This window comes from Lolium rigidum, chromosome 1 (assembly GCF_022539505.1).
Source record: "Lolium rigidum isolate FL_2022 chromosome 1, APGP_CSIRO_Lrig_0.1, whole genome shotgun sequence".
Lineage (NCBI taxonomy): Eukaryota > Viridiplantae > Streptophyta > Magnoliopsida > Poales > Poaceae > Lolium > Lolium rigidum.
Window position 1 is genome coordinate 350,366,478 of NC_061508.1, and position 18,708 is coordinate 350,385,185.

Below are 18,708 nucleotides of genomic sequence, written 5' to 3' on the forward strand. Positions count from 1 at the left end.
AGACGATCAGAAAAAAAAAGCAGATTGATGGCACATTTTGTGGTGTCCTGACGATCAGAAAAAACCACCTAGGATTTGACCAAGATTCAAATGGGCATAAAAATTCAAAACAACAAAAAAATGAAAAACCATAGCACATAGTCCTCTAATGCCATATAGTAAGCATGCAAGTTGATAAACAAGGTCTATCTAGACATATATTCAAACCAGAAAAATCTTGTATCTACCCCTAACCCTAAACTCTGTCTTATGAAACCATGTCCTCCTTGGATTTTGTATGTTTGGAAAATAGGGAACAAAGCAAGTTTTTCAAGTACTCTTTCTGAGAATCCTACCAATGTGTCTTCTTCCGCGATTTGAGGAGGATGAATCTATGGGCTGGATTACAGATATAAGAAAAACATTCAGCAGGTTGCAACTGTCGAGACGATCAGGAAAAAAAAAAGGCAGATTGATGGCACATTTTGTGGTGTCCTGACGAAGCCTTTAGTTTGCTGGTTTTCTTAATGTCAGCCAGGAGTAGTGCACCGATTCTCCTCTCTCTCTAGCAGCTCGGTCAAGCTGATACCATATCCGTCTAGCAAACAACTGGAGCAAGAGACCCAAAGTCCCTAAGCATTGAGTGTTGCTTTAAAATGAAAATCGTGAACTACACAAAAGAACACCAGATTTCTTGCCCTAAGAAGTTCACATCGAAGGCTATTTTTTATACACACTGATTGGATCCTGAGGGTATTAGTGACTACACAACAGCTGTATGTTTTCCAATTTAGGAACAGACACTTTTTCATAACCAATCAGAAAATGACATGTGTACTCCTCAAAACTCAATGAAAATGATTCAGTTAAAAAAAGTGTCTGTTTTCAGGCACGGGAACAGACAGATTTTCTACAGTGAACGTTCAGTCTGCGTTTCTGAATTTTGAGTCCACGTTGAGTTCTAACAGCTCATTTTCTCAGCCTAGGTTGATTCATCGATGTAAGACCAGATCATGCAACCTGAGGCACAGAACAAGTGAAAGCACAAAACCCAGAACATGCAACCCACGTAAGCCCATAACATATTAACATCTGATCGACCTTCTTATCCAGGAAGCAAAACACCACACGAGCTCAACCGCTCCCCCCTCACAAAAGCTGCTGATGTTCCTTCTGGAAGATCAAGATCAAGAAACTCCCACAGCAAAACTGGAGAGAAAAGACAAGGAAGAATCAGATCTAGCACTGCAAGCACCAAAGAAGAAGAAAAACAAGAAAGTTCTGCAAGAAAACCTACTCGTACTTCAAATTGGAGAATCTCTGCAGTCCGAAAAGTGTTCCTGAACTCCCTTTGATGTGAAACAAGAACTTCGTTCTGTCAGATTCAGACCTACTAGCAGATGTAAAAACTATGCGTTCAAAAACAAATGCCTTGAAGGTTGGAGTTACACACCTGTATTAACGCATGCTTTTCTGTACTCTTACTAAGCTGTTCCTAGAACACACTACATACAATCTATTCCCATCCTCCCGCAAAATAAGTGCAAAACTGAACTAAAACAGAAGGAAACCCACTCTTTTAGTATAGCCAGATGGTAAAGCACCGCGAAATTATGAAAAAACCAAGCTAACTAGCATTTGCCAGTGAACACCATCAGCAAGTTCATCAAAATAATGTTGTCCCTCTAGTGTAAGTTCCCAGCTGAGCCCGACACATAATTGAAGGACAAACTGAACATATAGTAGCCACCCTGTATTCACATACTTCCTCATCTTGAAAAGAAAAACATACATGACAAAGAGTGAAAATAAACTCCTTCCTGAAGTAAACTAATAACCAAACTAGACATGATGGTAAGTGACATGATACTGCTCCACCTATCTTACCCAATTTCCCGCTAACTCATATGATGCTGCCCCACCAAACTTACCAGTTTGCCGCTCACTAACATGATGCTGCTCCAACCACCTTTGTCCAGGCATGAGCAAACACCGCACTACTTGGAGACTGAAGAAAAAGAAATAGAGGGAAAACTGAACACTTAAGCCTAAGCAACTAAGTTGTAGAACGATAATAAAGAAAGAGCCACTGAAGATTATAGAATTAACACATACTTAGAAGAAATAATACGATCGACAATTTAGAGGCTGAGTACTGAGAGGTTATATTGAGAAAAAAACTGAACAATAGTTAAAACTGAAAATACACTGAAGAAATAGAAATGAGGAAATATTTGCTAAACTGAGAGACTAAAAATGATTTTACCGAGAGAAAACATACTAAGCAAATACAACCTCTCAACTAAAAAGAGAGAATGAGGACTCAAGAAAGATACACAGAAGAAAGACAAGTCAAAGTTTGTACTATGAACCTTTGATCAATGAACTTTCTAATAGAATGATAAGTCAAAGTTTTACCCAACACTAATGGAGACACTAGACTTGCTAAAAACTAGGGACAAAAACTTACTGAAGAAAGAGGGATTAAAAGAGAAAGAAAAAAAGAGAGAAACAAGAAACTGGAGACTAAACATGTTGCATGAAAACTGACCATAACCCGAAACAGGACAAATAAACAGATCAAGCCTGCAAAACTTTGTTTACACGAGCCCAACACTTGGCATCACTAGAAGGACTAACATGGAAAACTGAATAATACCGAAGATTGAATACCGAACAAATGAACTACAATTTTAGGGTAAGTTAATAAGGAACTAAGGAATTAAAGATAAAAAACAAAGAGATAGTTCCCCGAGAAACTGAGAAATGATGAAGAACATGACTGAAGAATGAGACACATAAGACTGAAGAAAAAAAATTGAAGCCAACGAAAAGTTAAAAACTGAAAGAATAAGACAACAAGACTGAATATGAGAGTAAAGAAATGATGACTGAAGGAATGATAAGACATGAAAATGGGCAGATTCAAAATGACATTGAATTTAGGACGGTTTTGATAACTAACTGAATAACCAAGGGACATAGAACTAAACGAAAAAATTGTGAGACTGAAAAACTGAAAGAAAGAACTAACTGAGAGAAGACAAATAAGACGAATGAAGAGGGTATAAAATGTTAAAGACTGAACAAAGAGTAATTAAAAAAAATGTACTGTACTGAAAAAACTTATATACTCAAGAAATTCAGAGAAACCTCTGAAGATTGAAATTTCCAGAAACTGAAAACTAATAAGAAGAACTCAGATATTGAAAAGCTGACAAAAATCAAGAAACAAAAATATGAAGCTACGAAATATATGCTCAAATAATGAGGTAAACTGAAAACATGAGAGTCTGAATTAATAAAATAATAAGAGAGACTGAGAGGAAACAAAAATGAAATCAGAAGGACATATATGACAGAAAAAGTATACAGATGCAGAAAAGATGAAAAAATGATATATGAGAAAAGTGACCCCTCCTTTACTCGGGCTTAGAGCCGGCTATCAAAATTAAGCACGGCTTAACTGTCTGATAGGTGGAGTTAACCACCATAAACTTGAAAAGGAAAAAAGGAGAAATACAAACAACTTGACAATTTACTATTTTAATACAGAGAAAATGTCTTAAGATTGCTGATACAAATTCAAAAACCACAAAACAACTAAGTTTGGAAAGCTAAGAAAATAACTGATCAATCAAAATATAAATATCGAGTAGCAGCACAACATTTGCATTGCAAAACTCATTATTCAAGTTTGGGGTATACTCATTTCGGAAAAAACATTCACACTCCACAGAAAATATATACCCTAAAATAAAAACAAAAAGTAAATTAAATATCTGGCAATATACTAAAAACTAACTAGACACTATTTATCTAGCGCCGCACGCCTACAGGAGATCCTGTTTGGTCATGTACTGCAGGGTCTATATGTGCGTGCATGCGAATTTCTTCATGACTGAACCAGTTTCATTCTTGGTGATAGCAATATGCTGGTAACAAGCTCAACACGCGAAGTTCCTGCCACTTACAAATGTACACATGTATGTGTTTGTACAGATCACTAGCAGCCTAGACCAGTCAGCGAGTACAATACCTAGCTAGCTAGAGTGACCAAGTTTTGAGATACAGTCCACCAAACCCAAGTTCGGTTACTGAATGCAAACAGTTCCACTGAGAACTGCAAACAATCTGGGCAAGTGATGGTACACCACTTTATTTGTATATACAGGTGATAGAACCTGCCAAGGAACCAATTTAATTCTTGATCACACCGAACGATGATGCCACGGGGAACCAAAACCAAAAAAAACCAAACAACCTAAACTTTCAGACAACTCGGCCTAATTATAAACTGAACTGATGGAAGGAGAAAACCGGAAACGACACTGTACATTCAACTTATGGATTCGCTAGCTACTAGTTAGCTAACTAGTCTCTCCCTCTCTTTATGCGGTGCTATATAGTGGCAGCAGAGCTACCATAATTCCAGGAAGAAATGTGCTGATCACTTCAACAACACCAGGCAAGGGTAGGCAAGTCTTTCATCAATACCAAAAACGATTTCTTCACAAGAGCAGTTACATTCAGCTACAAAATCTGGAAATCTTCTTCCTGATCAATCTGGTATATATATAAATTAATTCAATAGTTCTATGGAACAATTGCTTATATGGAAAGTAAGAGCCTGAGCCCACACATCACCAGAAGGATACAGAACAGAAAGAATCAACACAAAAGACTCACTACCTTGAATAATCACATACCACTAAGCGATTTAAGAGATTCCCGCACCACAACTACAAATATTGAGACCTGGAAAATGATAAATGATGAGAAATAAGGGGGGAAGTTCACTACATCGTGCTCGCGGCGACAAAACAACTGGCCGACGACACCCATCACAATGCACATATCATCACCATAACCTGGAACCTATCATACTAAACCTGCACAAAAAAAACTTAAACCCTAACAAATCCAAAACCGGAACTAATCGTCTCCATACCCTGAAAATAAACATACGAGCAAAGCATCATCACCACGAGAGCACAAAAAAGCATCACGGATACTGAGCCCCTAATTTAGAACAAACAACCCTAAACAACCAATGAAGCACTACCCGTATATCTGGTTAGCTACCTCCAACTACAAATCAACATCACCATCTGCATCAAGCTTCAGAACAATGAACAAATGCAGGACAAAACTACCTAAACGCCCAAAAAACCGAGCACTACAACAACATGTGCAGCTCTACCTTCACATACGAAGCATCAACATCTTATGCGGCTCCAAACAATCACGAACGGTCAAAAATAGTCACAAAATAAGACAAAATAGACTCTCGTGACCTTGTTGGCTGCATACCACCCACCAGGATAAGAGAACAGAGAAGACATAGGAAATGAAGGCAGAGGATTACGCATCTCGCCGGTAGCGCACACGCCTTCCGCGCTAGTGAATCGCTGACCTCTTCTCTGCTGGACGGAGAAGGACGCGAGCAACAACTCTCCCCATCGCCATTAGCGCGGGATGCGGCGCCGCTGCACTCCCCGTCTGGAGCAGCAGAACCCCTCCAATGCCGGCCGAGCAGGATGCGGCGCCGCAGCACTCCCCGTCTGGAGAAGCAGAACCCCTCCGATGCAGGCCGAGCAGGATGTGGCCCCGCCATAGCCACCGTCCCCTCCGCCGCCGGCAGCCGCAGCCTTCGCCATGTTTCTGCCTCCTCACAAGACCAACACTGAGACAGAGCTTCGGTGCCTCGGTGGCTCTCAGACAGATAACGAGAATAAGCAAAAAGACTAAAAAGGAAGGAGGAAGGAAATACTTTGTTTAGCCCACGAAGCTTCGACAGAGAACATACGATAAATGAGGCTGAACTGCGACAAGATTCGTGAAGATCGGACGGCACAAAAACTGTCTGTGCGCGAATTGTAAAACAGCTAGCTGTTTATTAGGAAAAGTGTAGATATATCATAAGATATTCTTAATGCACGCGTAAAATATGCCAATACGTGATATTTAGTTAGGCAGCACTCAAGTACCCAACTTTAAATTGGAATTAGCACCTGGAAAGAGAGAGGCTAAGAGCATCTCCAGCCGCGTCCCCCAAAGGGATTTGGGGCGCTCCGGACAAAAAAAACGTTCCCAGCCGCATCCCCCAAAGCCGCTTTTTGTCCGGTGCGCCACGATACGGTGTCCGGCACCCCGAGGCCGTCCCTGCCCCACAGGGGACGCTCCGGGCACGCCGGACACAACGAAAAACGAGATATGGCTAATGGAGGATGATTGAAGATGGTGTGGCTAATGAAGAAGAAGATGCATATATATAGGTGCATGAGGGAGGTGAACATGCACCGGAAGATGAAGATGGCTGGCCGCCGGCGGTGCAAATTCCTGTGGCCGCGATCAGTTTTCGCGCTCTGTTAATGGCGAGGACGATCGGTTACCGTGCGGAAGCCGAACGGTTTGACTTCTGTTCCGGCTCGTCTCACCAGCTGGGACTAAAGGGAGTGCTAGCAGGCGCATGAGCTTTAGTCCCGGCTCGCGTGTTACCAGCCGGGACTAGATGCCCATACAAACCGGGGCAAAAGGTTACCGTGCGCGTGGGCGGATGCGGGACGACGTGGCCAGGCCCTTTAGTTCCGATCCAGACTACGGCCGGGACTAAAAGGAACATGACGAAATGCCTCTTTTCTACTAGTGATAGTAGGCTACCTCCGAGCGCTTCTTGAGACCAAGTTTGGTACCAACAAAACATCAAAGGCACCTATTGAGCACTTTGCGGTGAGTGTGTGGGTACACAGACACTAGGGATGTTGCCGCCCTCTTTTAGTTATTTGATAGTGGACTTCAAGAAAGATTTAGATCATTGTCAAGCTACAAAAACATAAAGAAATTACCCAGGTACAAGCCGTCTCTGGTTTGCTGATCGCGAGAGGAGATTTCGTTCTTCAGCATCTATACGTGTGGGAGCTCGTGTTTTGGCTCGTAGGTGCATATAAATTTATTATCGAAAATGCATAAATATAATATCCCAAAATATCAAAAAATTGAAATAAAAAATTCACATATACATATAGACATTCTATGTTGTCACACAAGTTTTCGGGGAAACGAACAATTTATGTTGTGTGTAAAAAACACAAAAAATGTTTGGTGAATAATCGTGTTGAAGCATCAAATATTTTTTTTACATGGGACACAAAAATATTCTATTTTCCCGAAAATTTGTGTGCCAACATAAAATATCTAGATATGCATGTGAAATTTATTTCAGAATTTTTAATATTTTAAATTGTATTTTCACATAACTGGTTCATATGCACCTATAACCCGACATGCATTTCCGTGTCTTATGCGGCTTTATTCATTTAAAGGCCAACACTTGATCAGTGTCTTCTATATAAAAACACCCCTCGTCCAGGACGCTCGGGCTTTATTTGTAATCAACGCGTCTCTAGGGACATTGTTCAGTAGTGGCAGACATGGCCATATACACGAGGAAATATGGGAATGGTCATCTATCTAGACACAATTTATTGTTTCACATAACGAGTGCATCTAGACATAGGAGCCAACATGAATTTCCGGCAAGCTGACTATGCTGAAACATATGCTATTGGAGAAGACGAAATAACTGGAGTGTCAACGTGGTTAGTTAAACTAAACCTAGCATTTTATCGACCATCATCAATTGAGCGTGTGCCGGTAAAAGTCGTGGTCTGCTATGTAATCTGGTGATGGTTTATCTGCTGAGCATAAGGCAATTTTTTAATACTGGGCATGGCTCATTCTTCGTCATGCAAGTGCTGTAGCGCACAGGAGATGACGTACTTGATTAAGTGGAAACTAGATGCTGGGTCGCCAGTAGTTTAACCCTGATCTCGATAACAACGGTTTTAACTATGTATAATTTGGTAACTACTTGATTGCACTTGTTATGCATAAACTATGTGTGCTCGATGTATTTGTGGTGTTGTTCATGTGTTTGGTGATGCTATGGTGAATATATATGTTGTATATGTTATATATATGTGAAATGCAATTTTGAAATGCAGGGATTAAAGAAAAACAGAAAAAAATGAAAAACCAAGGGCCTTTGCCGTGTGTATGCACACGGCAAAGGACATTTGGTCACTTTGCCGTGTGCATACACACGGCAAAGGCGCCACGTGGCGCAAGCCTGTAGACCTGGTATGCTGCTCCGGCGTGCCTGGAGGGAGTTTTGCCGTGCGTGGTGGGGCGTGGCCGCACGGCAAAGTGTGGCCGCACGGCAAATTGTTGCCCCACGGCAAAGGGTGGCCGCACGGCAAAGGATCTGCCGCGACGGCAAAGAAAAGCCGCACGGCAACGAAGCGCACGCACGGCAACGATAGCTCGCACGGCAAAGCGGCTGCCGCACGGCAACGCAACGCGCGCACGGAAAAGCCCTTTGCCGGGCAAGTTGGTCGGCGCGACGGCAATGTTGTTTTTGCCGTCGGGGACAATGCCGTGCAGACGTTGCCGTGCGTCGACGCACGGCAAAGCCTTTGCCGTGCAAAATAGGCTCTTTGCCGTGCGATCGGTCGCACGGCAACGCCTGTTTCTCCCGTAGTGTAGATGCTGGGTCGCCAGTAGTTTAACCCTGATCTCGATAACAACGGTTTTAACTATGTATAATTTGGTAACACGTAGTAGTTAGTGTTGTTCTTGTATCCTTAATTGCTTCAGTTTGCTGGACGCTGGAGATGTTAAATTTGTAGTTGATAATCAATTAAGCTTGTAGTGACCAACTAATGGAGAATGGGTCGTCGTCCTTTATAAGTTTGCGATCACCATCATGCGAGGTTCACCATAACGGACAGCTGCGGTTGGCATCCTCCAGCAACATTGTTTTCCTCTTGGTAGCGAATGTACAATCTTGGGCGAAGCTATTGGTGCTTCTCACTGGGCATACATGAAGTTTGAAGTAGTCTCCAGTAAGTAGAATAATTACTAGTGACTAACTGGTGAGGGTGAGCCCTCACTTGCCAAGTGTGTCTGTCTACAAGAAACTGGCAATGGATCCGTAAATAAGAACACAAAAATGCCAGCTGATCTATCAGCCGACCTGTTCTTGTTGCTCTGGAACTAAAACCCCAACAAGAAGAAGGCCGGAGCTTATATTTAGTTAATTAATCACTACTGGAGCCACAAAATAACCGTCACTTCTTTGTTTCCACGCTCTCGTCTCTCACTATAAATTCTACGGACTGTTTGGACGATCGATATCAATAGGTATATACCTACTGCATGCACCATCGTCGCCGATAGCTAGCTAAATCGACCACGGTTGTTCATCTACGATCGTCGGCAATGGTGTCTCCGCCGCACGCGCTGGTGATCCCGTACCCGGCGCAGGGCCACGTGATCCCGCTGCTGGAGGTGGCGCACGCGCTGGCCGACAGGGGTTTCACCGTCACCTTCGTAAACACTGAGTTCAACCACGCCCGCGTCGTCGCGGCCGGCGCCGGGCTGGAGGACGGCGGCCGGATCCGGTTCGTGGCGGTGCCGGACGGCATGGCCCCCGGGGAGGACCGGAACCAGCTGGTGAGGCTCACCATGCTCATGGAGGAGTTCATGGCTCCGCGGGTGGAAGAGCTCGTCCTCGCCAGCGGCGAGGGCGGTGGCGCGGGAGGGAAGATCACGTGCATGGTGACCGACTACAATGTTGGGTCGTGGGCGCTGCAAGTTGCGCGCAGGACCGGGATCCGGTCGGCGGCCGTGTGGCCGGCGTCGACCGCCGTCATGGCGACGCTGCTGAGCTTTAACAAGCTCATCGAGGATAAGATCATTGATCCGGAAGACGGTAAGTGGACGCTAGCTAACTGAATTCTCTTTAGCCCAACTGCCCAAGGGCACAACTTAATACAACTTCAACTGAAGTACTTTGCGCATTTCAAAATTGGATAAGACTTGCGAAAATTGTAGTCGATTATGACATCGGTGCACGAAATAACGTACTCCGTATACGAGTCGTCATGTCATTCGTGGGTAAATTGACTTCATCTCAAGGATCAACCGGATATCATGCTCCTAGTGGTGAACCTAATTTGAACCCAATCTAAAAATATTCGGTAGTGAAACTGGAGTGTAGAGAGGGTCACAATGGCAATGGCTGAAAGTGAGGGTATGTGTCGGTGTGGAGTTGTATACCGAGAGGACTTGACCTGGGGTGTTTTGTTAGGAGGGTGTGTCCCATGCCTAGTCAGTTATGACTTTGACATGATCTTTAAAAGGATTATCTTGCAACTTTTACATCTCTGATAGAGTGATAATTCTAAGTAACTAAATCTTGGTAGCGCGTGCTGGCGCACCCGGCGGTGGCATGCTTCGTGTCGCACTGCGGGTGGAACTCCACCATGGAGGGCGTCCGGAACGGCGTTCCTTTCATCGCGTGGCCCTACTTCGCGGACCAGTTCGTGAACCAGGTGTACATCTCCGACGTCTGGAAGATCGGCCTTAAGGCTGTCGCCGACAAGTCCGGAGTGATCACGAAGGAGCACATCGCCGGCCTGCTGGCGGAGCTCAAGGGGGACGCCGGGATGAGAGAGAGAGTGGAGGCCTTGAAGAAGGCGGCGCATGAGAGCATTCAATCTGGGGGATCCTCACATGGAAACTTTGATACTTTTGCAGAGGGCATGAAGAAAGCATGATAGACAGAACTGCTCTACTACCTAATAAGAGCATCATCTCCACACGTGTTTAAAAGTCTCAGATACCGAATGGAAAAAAGGCGAATTACATATCAATCATTGAGAAATTGTAGGACGCCTAGGATGATGGTGGTGGACCAATCCGTAGATTATGCTGCCACCCACGTAGGAAAAAAAGTATCTCTTACCGTATCCTCCAACCGTGTACAAACCTCCATAAAGAGGTCGCAGTTCTCCACCCTTTGCAGTGCAGACCACGAACGAAGAGTACCGGTATATCTGTAAATAACCTGCAAGAGAGAATAATTCTTATCATTAAAAAATTTATCATTTCTGTATAGCCATAGCGACCATATAACGGCAAGCGCTCCCACCCTAATAAGCGTTCTAAACCTGTGATCAATACCATGAAACTAATTACCAAAGATATTGGGCACACTAGTCGGGGGATACAGATCAGAAGCTACTTGGATGCATGACCATATACATCTGGCAAAGCGGCATTGGAAGAACAAGTGTTTAATCGTCTTAGTGTGATGACAGAAAACACACCGTGTGCGATCCTGATCCAAGCCTACAGTGGCATGCGCCGGAGGATTACCAGTACGTTCCAGCTGTGGAGAGGCTGAGGCCACGTGATAGGAAGCCATATCGGCGTGGGATAACACAGCTCCCCGCGCTGAAGGACTGGCGCTACAGGCACGTTGTTCTACAGCCCTATGGAAGGAGGTACATGTTAATTTTTGGCATTTCGTTATCGCAGTTTTGTCATTATCAAAATTATTATCACATACATATTGATGTTGTCGTTTCATGGTGCAGCTCGTTCCAGTATGAAGACCCGTCGCAGAGACCGCCACGTGGGTACTCGAACATCCTTGGGGGCCTACTTAGATGGTATTTCCCTGGGATAGTCAATCTCCCTACTGGTGGCTGCGACGTAGCTTGGAGGTGGGCGCACTACAGCCTCGCGGAAGATGCTCTTGGCCACGGCACCGCGGCGGATTTGGTTGTTGCCAAATTCTGGGTACGTGACTTTTGACTTCTTACCATTCATACACTCTCCTTGGTTCACAATAATTGCACTAATGCCCCTTGTTTTACCTATGTGCATGGTTGCGTAAATACTTCAAGAGGGCCGAGGGCAAGGAGAATGCGTGCGATGATGTCCTACACCAGCTTGCAAGGAAGAGGGTGACTGGCATGCACTACGAGGCACGTGTTCAATCCGTCCGCGACTGGCACGCCGACCGCTTCGTCCACATGACTAAGGAGGACGCTCGCGACACGCTGATGCAGCCGTGGCAGTACTTGCAGGTATTTGCATTTATGTGTTATTGATTTCTTTATCGCCATGTAGTTTATTTTACCATAATGGGTTTATCTTGTGCATGTAGAACCCTCCTCAGTACGTCGGCAACGACGAGAGGTGCTTTCTTGCGATGGTCATGTGGTGGACATGCCCCAGTACCTCAAGAAGCACGAGGAGGGCAAGAAGAAGCGGGCAGAGATGCGAGGTGGATCGCATATCCAAGGCAGCATCCCCATCTCTCTTCACCTGCAGAAGGAGGTGAGCAAATTAATGGTTCCTTCATTCTTTGAATTCATGTTATATATTTGCTAACTCTGCAAGGGTGTGCCACTTCACTTTATTACATGTTCTCTTTTGCAGGAAGTTAAGACAGGAGCGAAGCCTAACGTCTTTGCCGTGCTAAAGAAGATGAAGCAAAGGAAGACGCCTGATCTTGAGACGGGGTCCGTGTGGGTTAACCCGCATTCCGAGACCCAGTGCACGTCGTATGTCTCCAAGTTCAAGCAGAAGTACGGCGAGGACGCCAACCCAGAGGCCGAGGACTTTGACCCTGAGGTCACGGTGCTTGCGGGAGAAGACTTGAAGCATGGCCGCCTATGGTTTGGTGACGGGTGCGTCGACCCAACGAAGGTTCCCTCTCTCCGCCAGATCCGTCGTGGTCGTAAGAGCGGCCAGCCTGAGGTAGAGCCCCGGCCACGGGCTTCGGATCTAGCTGTCGAGCGGTTACGGGTATGTTCTTCCTCGGGCCTCTACCTTTCCTTTACATGCACATGCTTTCCATTGAAATGTTAATGACATCGCGGACACATCGTAGGCGGAGATGGCAGAAAAGGAGCAGGCGGCCTAGGAGCACGCACGGAACTTGGAGCGGCAGTTCTCGGAGTATCGACAGCAGCAGAGACACGGATGATGCTGCGGATGCAACAAGCAGCAGCAGATGATGCAGCGAGCATCGAGGCACGGATGAGCTGGCCGATGAGCCGGACGGCTCGTCTTCTCCACCGGGAGTATTCCCGCTCCTCCACCTTACTCCATGCCGTGGATGCCGCCACCGCCCACTCAGACCCCGGGGACACCTATCACCGTGAACAACATGAACATCATCCGGAGCATGAACCGCGGTGAGTCCTCCTACACTTGTGCCCAACCCGCTACTTGTGCTTGTTCAAGTGATCATTATGCAAATGACAAATGCCAATTCCATCAAACCTTGTAGATTATGTGTCACAAGGCAATGACGATGAGGCGGGCGCAAGCAATGGAGGAGGACAAGGTTGATGGCATGGTCTTCGTGCACTTTGTCAGATTGTATGCTTGTAATGGATTGTAATATTAGATATTGCACTATGGACTCTATGTAACTTGTGTGGATGGACTATGAACTCTATGTAACGGATTGTATGCATGAACTATGTGTGCTCGACGTATTTGTGGTGTTGTTGATGTGTTTGGTGATCATATGTTGATATATATGCTATATTTGTGAAATGCAATATTTGAACTGCAGCGATAAATGAAAAACAACAAAAAATGAAAAAATCAGGCCCCTTTGCCGTGTGTGTGCACACGGCAAAGGACTTTTGGTCACTTTGCCGTGTGCACACGCACGGCAAAGGGGCCACGTGTCGCCCACCTGTGCTCCTGGGAGCTCCTGGGGCGTGCCTGTATGGGGCTTTCCCGTGCGTGGCAGATCAAGGCCGCACGGCAAAGCTTCGCATGACAGAGAATGTTACGCACGGCAACGTCGGGCGCACGGCAAAGTACTTCGGCGCACGGCAAAGTAATGGCGCACGGCAGCGTTGGCAGCGCACGGCAAAGAGGGAGCGCACGGCAGTGTTGGCAGCGCACGACAGAGATGGCGACGCACGGCAAAGGGCTTTGCCGTGCATTCCTTGCATGCGCACGGCAAAGGTGGCTTTGCCGTCGGAGGCTTTGCCGTGAGTGCACGCACGGCAAAGCCGTTGCCGTGCGTATAGGGCCCTTTGCCGTCCAAAGCTTCGCACGGCAACGTCTTCTTTTCCCGTAGTGATTAGTGGTGGTTCATTGCCTATAGTGCGGGACGGCGAATCTGCGAAGGCACTAGAAGGGGACGATGTCAACGCTCGACGTGTCAGACCATTAGAAATGCAGTTGACGATGACGAAGCGGAGAAAAAATGTTAGAAATGTTAGAATACACATATTTATACAGCTTAAAGATAGGCCAGGATTTTAGAGTCGTATTATATTCCAAGTAATAGGCTTTTTTTTTTCCTTTAAAGTTTTTTCTCCACATAAACTTCCATGAGGGTTCAACCAATACAACAATAAATATAGGGATTCATCTACTTCAAAGTGGACTAGTGTGCTCAATTTTACCCGTAACTATTGAACAAGGTGCTTTAAACAATTTCTTCAACCCAACAAAATCGTTGCCTCTTTCTACTTAACTGTACTTATTACCGTGCTCTTATGGACATACGTAGTAATCCATTTTCCTTGAATGATTCATCATACTCCTGTGACAATGAAGGCTTATTGATACTTTAACTATTACTGCATGAGCTAATCTTATGGACTTAATTTTTTTACGTAGACCAGGCTAGTAATTAACTTCCAAAGAAGGCCCGCATGGAGCAAAGCCCAAAGGCACGCACATACGCACGCTCCAGCCTCCATGCATGGAGTAATTCTTTTCCCTGCTTAATTAACTCCAGCATTAATAGTCCCACCTCGCTAATGCTCACAACAATAAACTGGTTCAAATAGGCACATCTCGTAATCGTTACCAGCCGGGCGTGGTCGTTCTCGCCTGTCACTCCAGCAACGGAGGGCTAAAGAGTTGGTTAGTGTGCTTCGTGAGCTTGAAGCCCATGCAAACGAGTTCGGGGTATACGTACACGCACTCACCTGGTAGCGATACCAGGCTTTGTCCATCAGGCCCGGCCCAACAAGGTGGAACAGGCCAGCATGGCGCGTGGGGTTACAATCCTCCGCCCGAAGCCCAACGATTCCTGGTGGTTTCCACGGAGAGATACCCGGCCCGGCAGAGAGGGTTACGTGACCAAAACGGGCTCTCAAAACGTCAAATGAGTTGACGGAATGAGCCCGCTCCGTGGCGCATGGGTTCGCTTACAATCCACCTAACCAACTCTTTTGCTTTTTTTTATATATCTAGATCGTGTTCCATGAACAATATCGTATCGTCTGCACGCCTCACGCGGAACGACGCAAGACATATTGTACGTCCAGCACCGATCTGCACGACCTGGCGATTGCAAACGAGCGCTACTTTGTTTTTCCTTGTGTGAAAGTTAACCCGTTCAAGTTACTGAGGAAGCAGCCCATCAAGAACAGACAGATTACCAGCCCATTATCCACGTCAAGATCGATTGACACAGAATTTCCTTTTGTTTAACACAACTGATTCAGAATTGCTACTCCTCTTCAACGTTGAAGTAGTGGGTCAATTAAAAAAAACAAAAGAAGCTTGGTGACCGGGTGTATACGTGAGCACGCATCCATTGGTTGACACGTGTCACATCTAGCAATCCACTGTTACCATCATTGTTGGGTTAGCAAACCACATCAGCACTAACAACACTTCTAAATCACGTAGGACCCACCTTTTTGAATTCAAATAGTGGGCCAGATGCACTTTCAAATCACGTAGGACCCACGCCAAGTACGCTTAGCGATGGATAAGACAATGTCAAGGCAACAGATCCAATTGACGAGAACCGGATCTCAACGCAGATCGTGTGTCATCTAGAGGGTGCTCACGTATACACCTAGTCACCAAATCCCCTCTCTTAAAAAAAAACTTCTGCTTTCCATTTTGGACCCTAAAAATTAGCCTAACCAAATATGCTAAATTGTCCCGAGTGATAAAACCGCCGCCACGACCGTAGCTTCCCATGCTTCGCCACCGCGCTGGTAGACTCGCATGCAACTGCTCGAAGACCACCGACGTTGTTGTCGTGCTGCCTCGCCGCCCTAGCCTGCCCACCACCCCTAACCCCATCGACCACCGAAGGCAAAGAAGAAGCTCGACACTGCACATGTACCCACTGCACCCTAAAGCCTAAGTATATGCCTCATGAGCGATGGCGCTGCTAGTCTCGTCGTGCCCGTCTCTACCGAGGTCCATATTATGCTTATATTTCTCCGAGAAAAAAATTATTAGGCTTGCGACGCGCCCAGGGTTCGAGAAATTCCTGGGTCCGCCACTGGCTTTTGGAGAGCCTGGACCCTAGAGTTCAGGCATTGTATTGGTGGTGGATCTAATGTTGATGCTAGGGTTGGAATACCGTGCGGAACTTTTATTTCCTTAGTTTTATTTTCTAACTTTTTGTTGTGTGCATCGTACTGCCATTTGGGTATTACTTTTTTTTTTCTATAATGGGCGCTTTTATTACTTTGATAAGCAATTACACCCGATATCTGCATAGCTAAGATGCACAAGGTCGTTTAAAAGTCTCAGATACCGAATGGAAAAAAGGCGAATTACATATCAATCATTGAGAAATTGTAGGACGCCTAGGATGATGGTGGTGGACCAATCCGTAGATTATGCTGCCACCCACGTAGGGAAAAAGTATCCCTTACCGTATCCTCCAACCGTGTACAAACCTCCATAAAGAGGTCGCAGTTCTCCACCCTTTGCCGTGCAGACCACGAACGAAGAGTACCGGTATATCTGTAAATAACCTGCAAGAGAGAATAATTCTTATCATTAAAAACTTTATCATTTCTGTATAGCCATAGCGACCATATAACGGCAAGCGCTCCCACCCTAATAAGCGTTCTAAACCTGTGATCAATACCATGAAACTAATTACCAAAGATATTGGGCACACTAGTCGGGGGAATCAGATCAGAAGCTACTTGGATGCATGACCATATAGATCTGGCAAAGCGGCATTGGAAGAACAAGTGTTTAATCGTCTTAGTGTGATGACAGAAAACACACCGTGTGCTTCCAAGCCAATTGCGTCTCACAAGATTATGTTTGGTTAGAATTACTCCTCGACGTAAATACCATCCAAAAATCTTGATTTTTAGCGGAATTTTCATCTTCCAAATCTTCTTGTTTTTATCAACCGGAATTTCAGGTTGGATAATTGCATTGTACGTTGAACTTACTGTGAACTTTCCGTTGGTTTGTAAGTTCCAACGAAATTCATCCGGTCCTTTAGACAGTTGAATGGATTCCCGACGTGGCAGTAAGACATTCCACGCAAGAAGTCTTGGACCGTATAAATCTCGTCTAAATGTCACAGACGGAGGTGAGGTCGCCATTACTAAAGCAACGATATCACTTTTGCGACGAACAATGCTATATAACGCCGGATATTGTTCAAAGAGAGGTCTATTCCCTAACCAGGAGTTCTCCCAGAACCGTATCTGCGATCCATCCTTAATAGAGAAAGTACCATATTTGAAGAAGAATTTCTTCGTAGCCATTAAGCCAGCCCAGAAATGCGAGCCTCATGGTTTCCAAAGGATTTGGGACAATGCTTTCTCGCCAATATACTTTCTCTTCTAAAGTGTCTACCATTTATTGGCGGCTATTTGGGATTCATCAAGAGAGAAAGAACTCTCATCTGGTGGACCAAATAGACCCCGTTGGGATTCGTCCACGGATCGTTCACATCAAAATTAGCGCCAAGGGTGCGTGTCTCACCCTCCAAACTTTTCTCTTTATTTGTGAACTTGTTTTCTCACTGTACAACTCACGCAGCTATCATGGTGTGTATTTATACACGGGCAAGCAACACACGACCGACTCAAACAGCTAAACCTATTCCTACTGAGACTCTACTTGGACGCACACACGGCAACAGATGCCATGTAACTCGACTAGAACACAAATTTTGCCTTCCAATCTTTGGAAGTTTAGATTAATTTCCAACAGACCCTTATAATAATTAGGAATAAAAGATTTGAGTTGTTCATGACCTTTAATTAACCTCTCACCCTGTACTAGAGATTCAGTACGTTTTTTCTGTGACAGCCATTGGCAATCCCATAAAAATATCTAGTATTTAAATCTCTTTCTAAAATGAATTGGGCTTTTGAACACTGGGAGCATTTTTGATTTTTTAGTTTCAGTTCAAGGCTGTTAGAGGTCTAACTTCAGCGAACGCCTCCAGCTCATCAATTAAAGTTGATAAGGGAAGCTTCTCTTTTTTAAGAATACCAACTCATCAATCAGGGTATTATATTGTTGCAGATACTGGATGTAATTGGTATCTCTTGATATTAATATATTCCCTCTATCGGAAAAACTAAATATGCAATGACCAGCCGGCCTGCGGGTTTGTAACGAACAGCTACGGCCGGGCATCCTCCAACAATGGCGTTTCGCCAATCGCCACTCACCCTAACGTCGCATATCTTGCCGGTACTGCCCTGGCAGTGAATGTACTATCTTGGGCGAAGCTATTGTTGCTTCTCACCTGGCATATTATCGGGTGTCAAGAAAGACTTGGTAAAGGAAACGTAAAATAATACCAGTGGCGAACTGATGAGCCCACACTCGCCAAGTGTGTTTATCTAGAGCAAACTCCAATGAATCCTCCAATAAGAACACGAAATGTTGATCAGCCGACCTGTTCTTGTTGCCTTGGAGCTAAAACCCCAACAAGAAGAAGCTTAGTTAGTTAATTAATCAGTGGAGCCACAAAAGAACCGTCCCTTGTCTCCACGCTTCTCATCTCTCTCTATAAATTCAGTAATTCGGGATCGATCATCGTCAATAGCTAATAGCTAGCTAGGATCACGCTGAATCTCAGTTACTTTATCTACGTCGGCA

At 45.0% G+C, this 18,708-nt stretch overlaps 1 protein-coding gene across 1 annotated transcript; it reads left to right on the forward strand.

The window, feature by feature from the left end:
- The first annotated feature begins 9,261 nt into the window (after nt 1–9,261).
- LOC124664993 (UDP-glycosyltransferase 83A1-like) lies at nt 9,262–10,601 on the forward strand. Its single transcript, XM_047202396.1, has 3 exons — nt 9,262–9,754; nt 9,877–9,905; nt 10,248–10,601. The coding sequence occupies exons 1-3, from the start codon at nt 9,262–9,264 to the stop codon at nt 10,599–10,601; spliced, it is 876 nt and encodes a 291-aa protein (XP_047058352.1).
- Nucleotides 10,602–18,708: the final 8,107 nt, after the last annotated feature.

Excerpts from the sequence above, each read along its gene's own strand:
- LOC124664993 (XM_047202396.1), top strand. The coding sequence starts at position 9,262 with ATGGTGTCTCCGCCGCACGCGCTGGTGATCCCGTACCCGGCGCAGGGC. Across the intron at positions 9,755-9,876 it reads GATCATTGATCCGGAAGACG|TCGATTATGACATCGGTGCA; the intron begins GTAAGTGGACGC and ends CGAAAATTGTAG. Across the intron at positions 9,906-10,247 it reads ACATCGGTGCACGAAATAAC|CGCGTGCTGGCGCACCCGGC; the intron begins GTACTCCGTATA and ends AAATCTTGGTAG.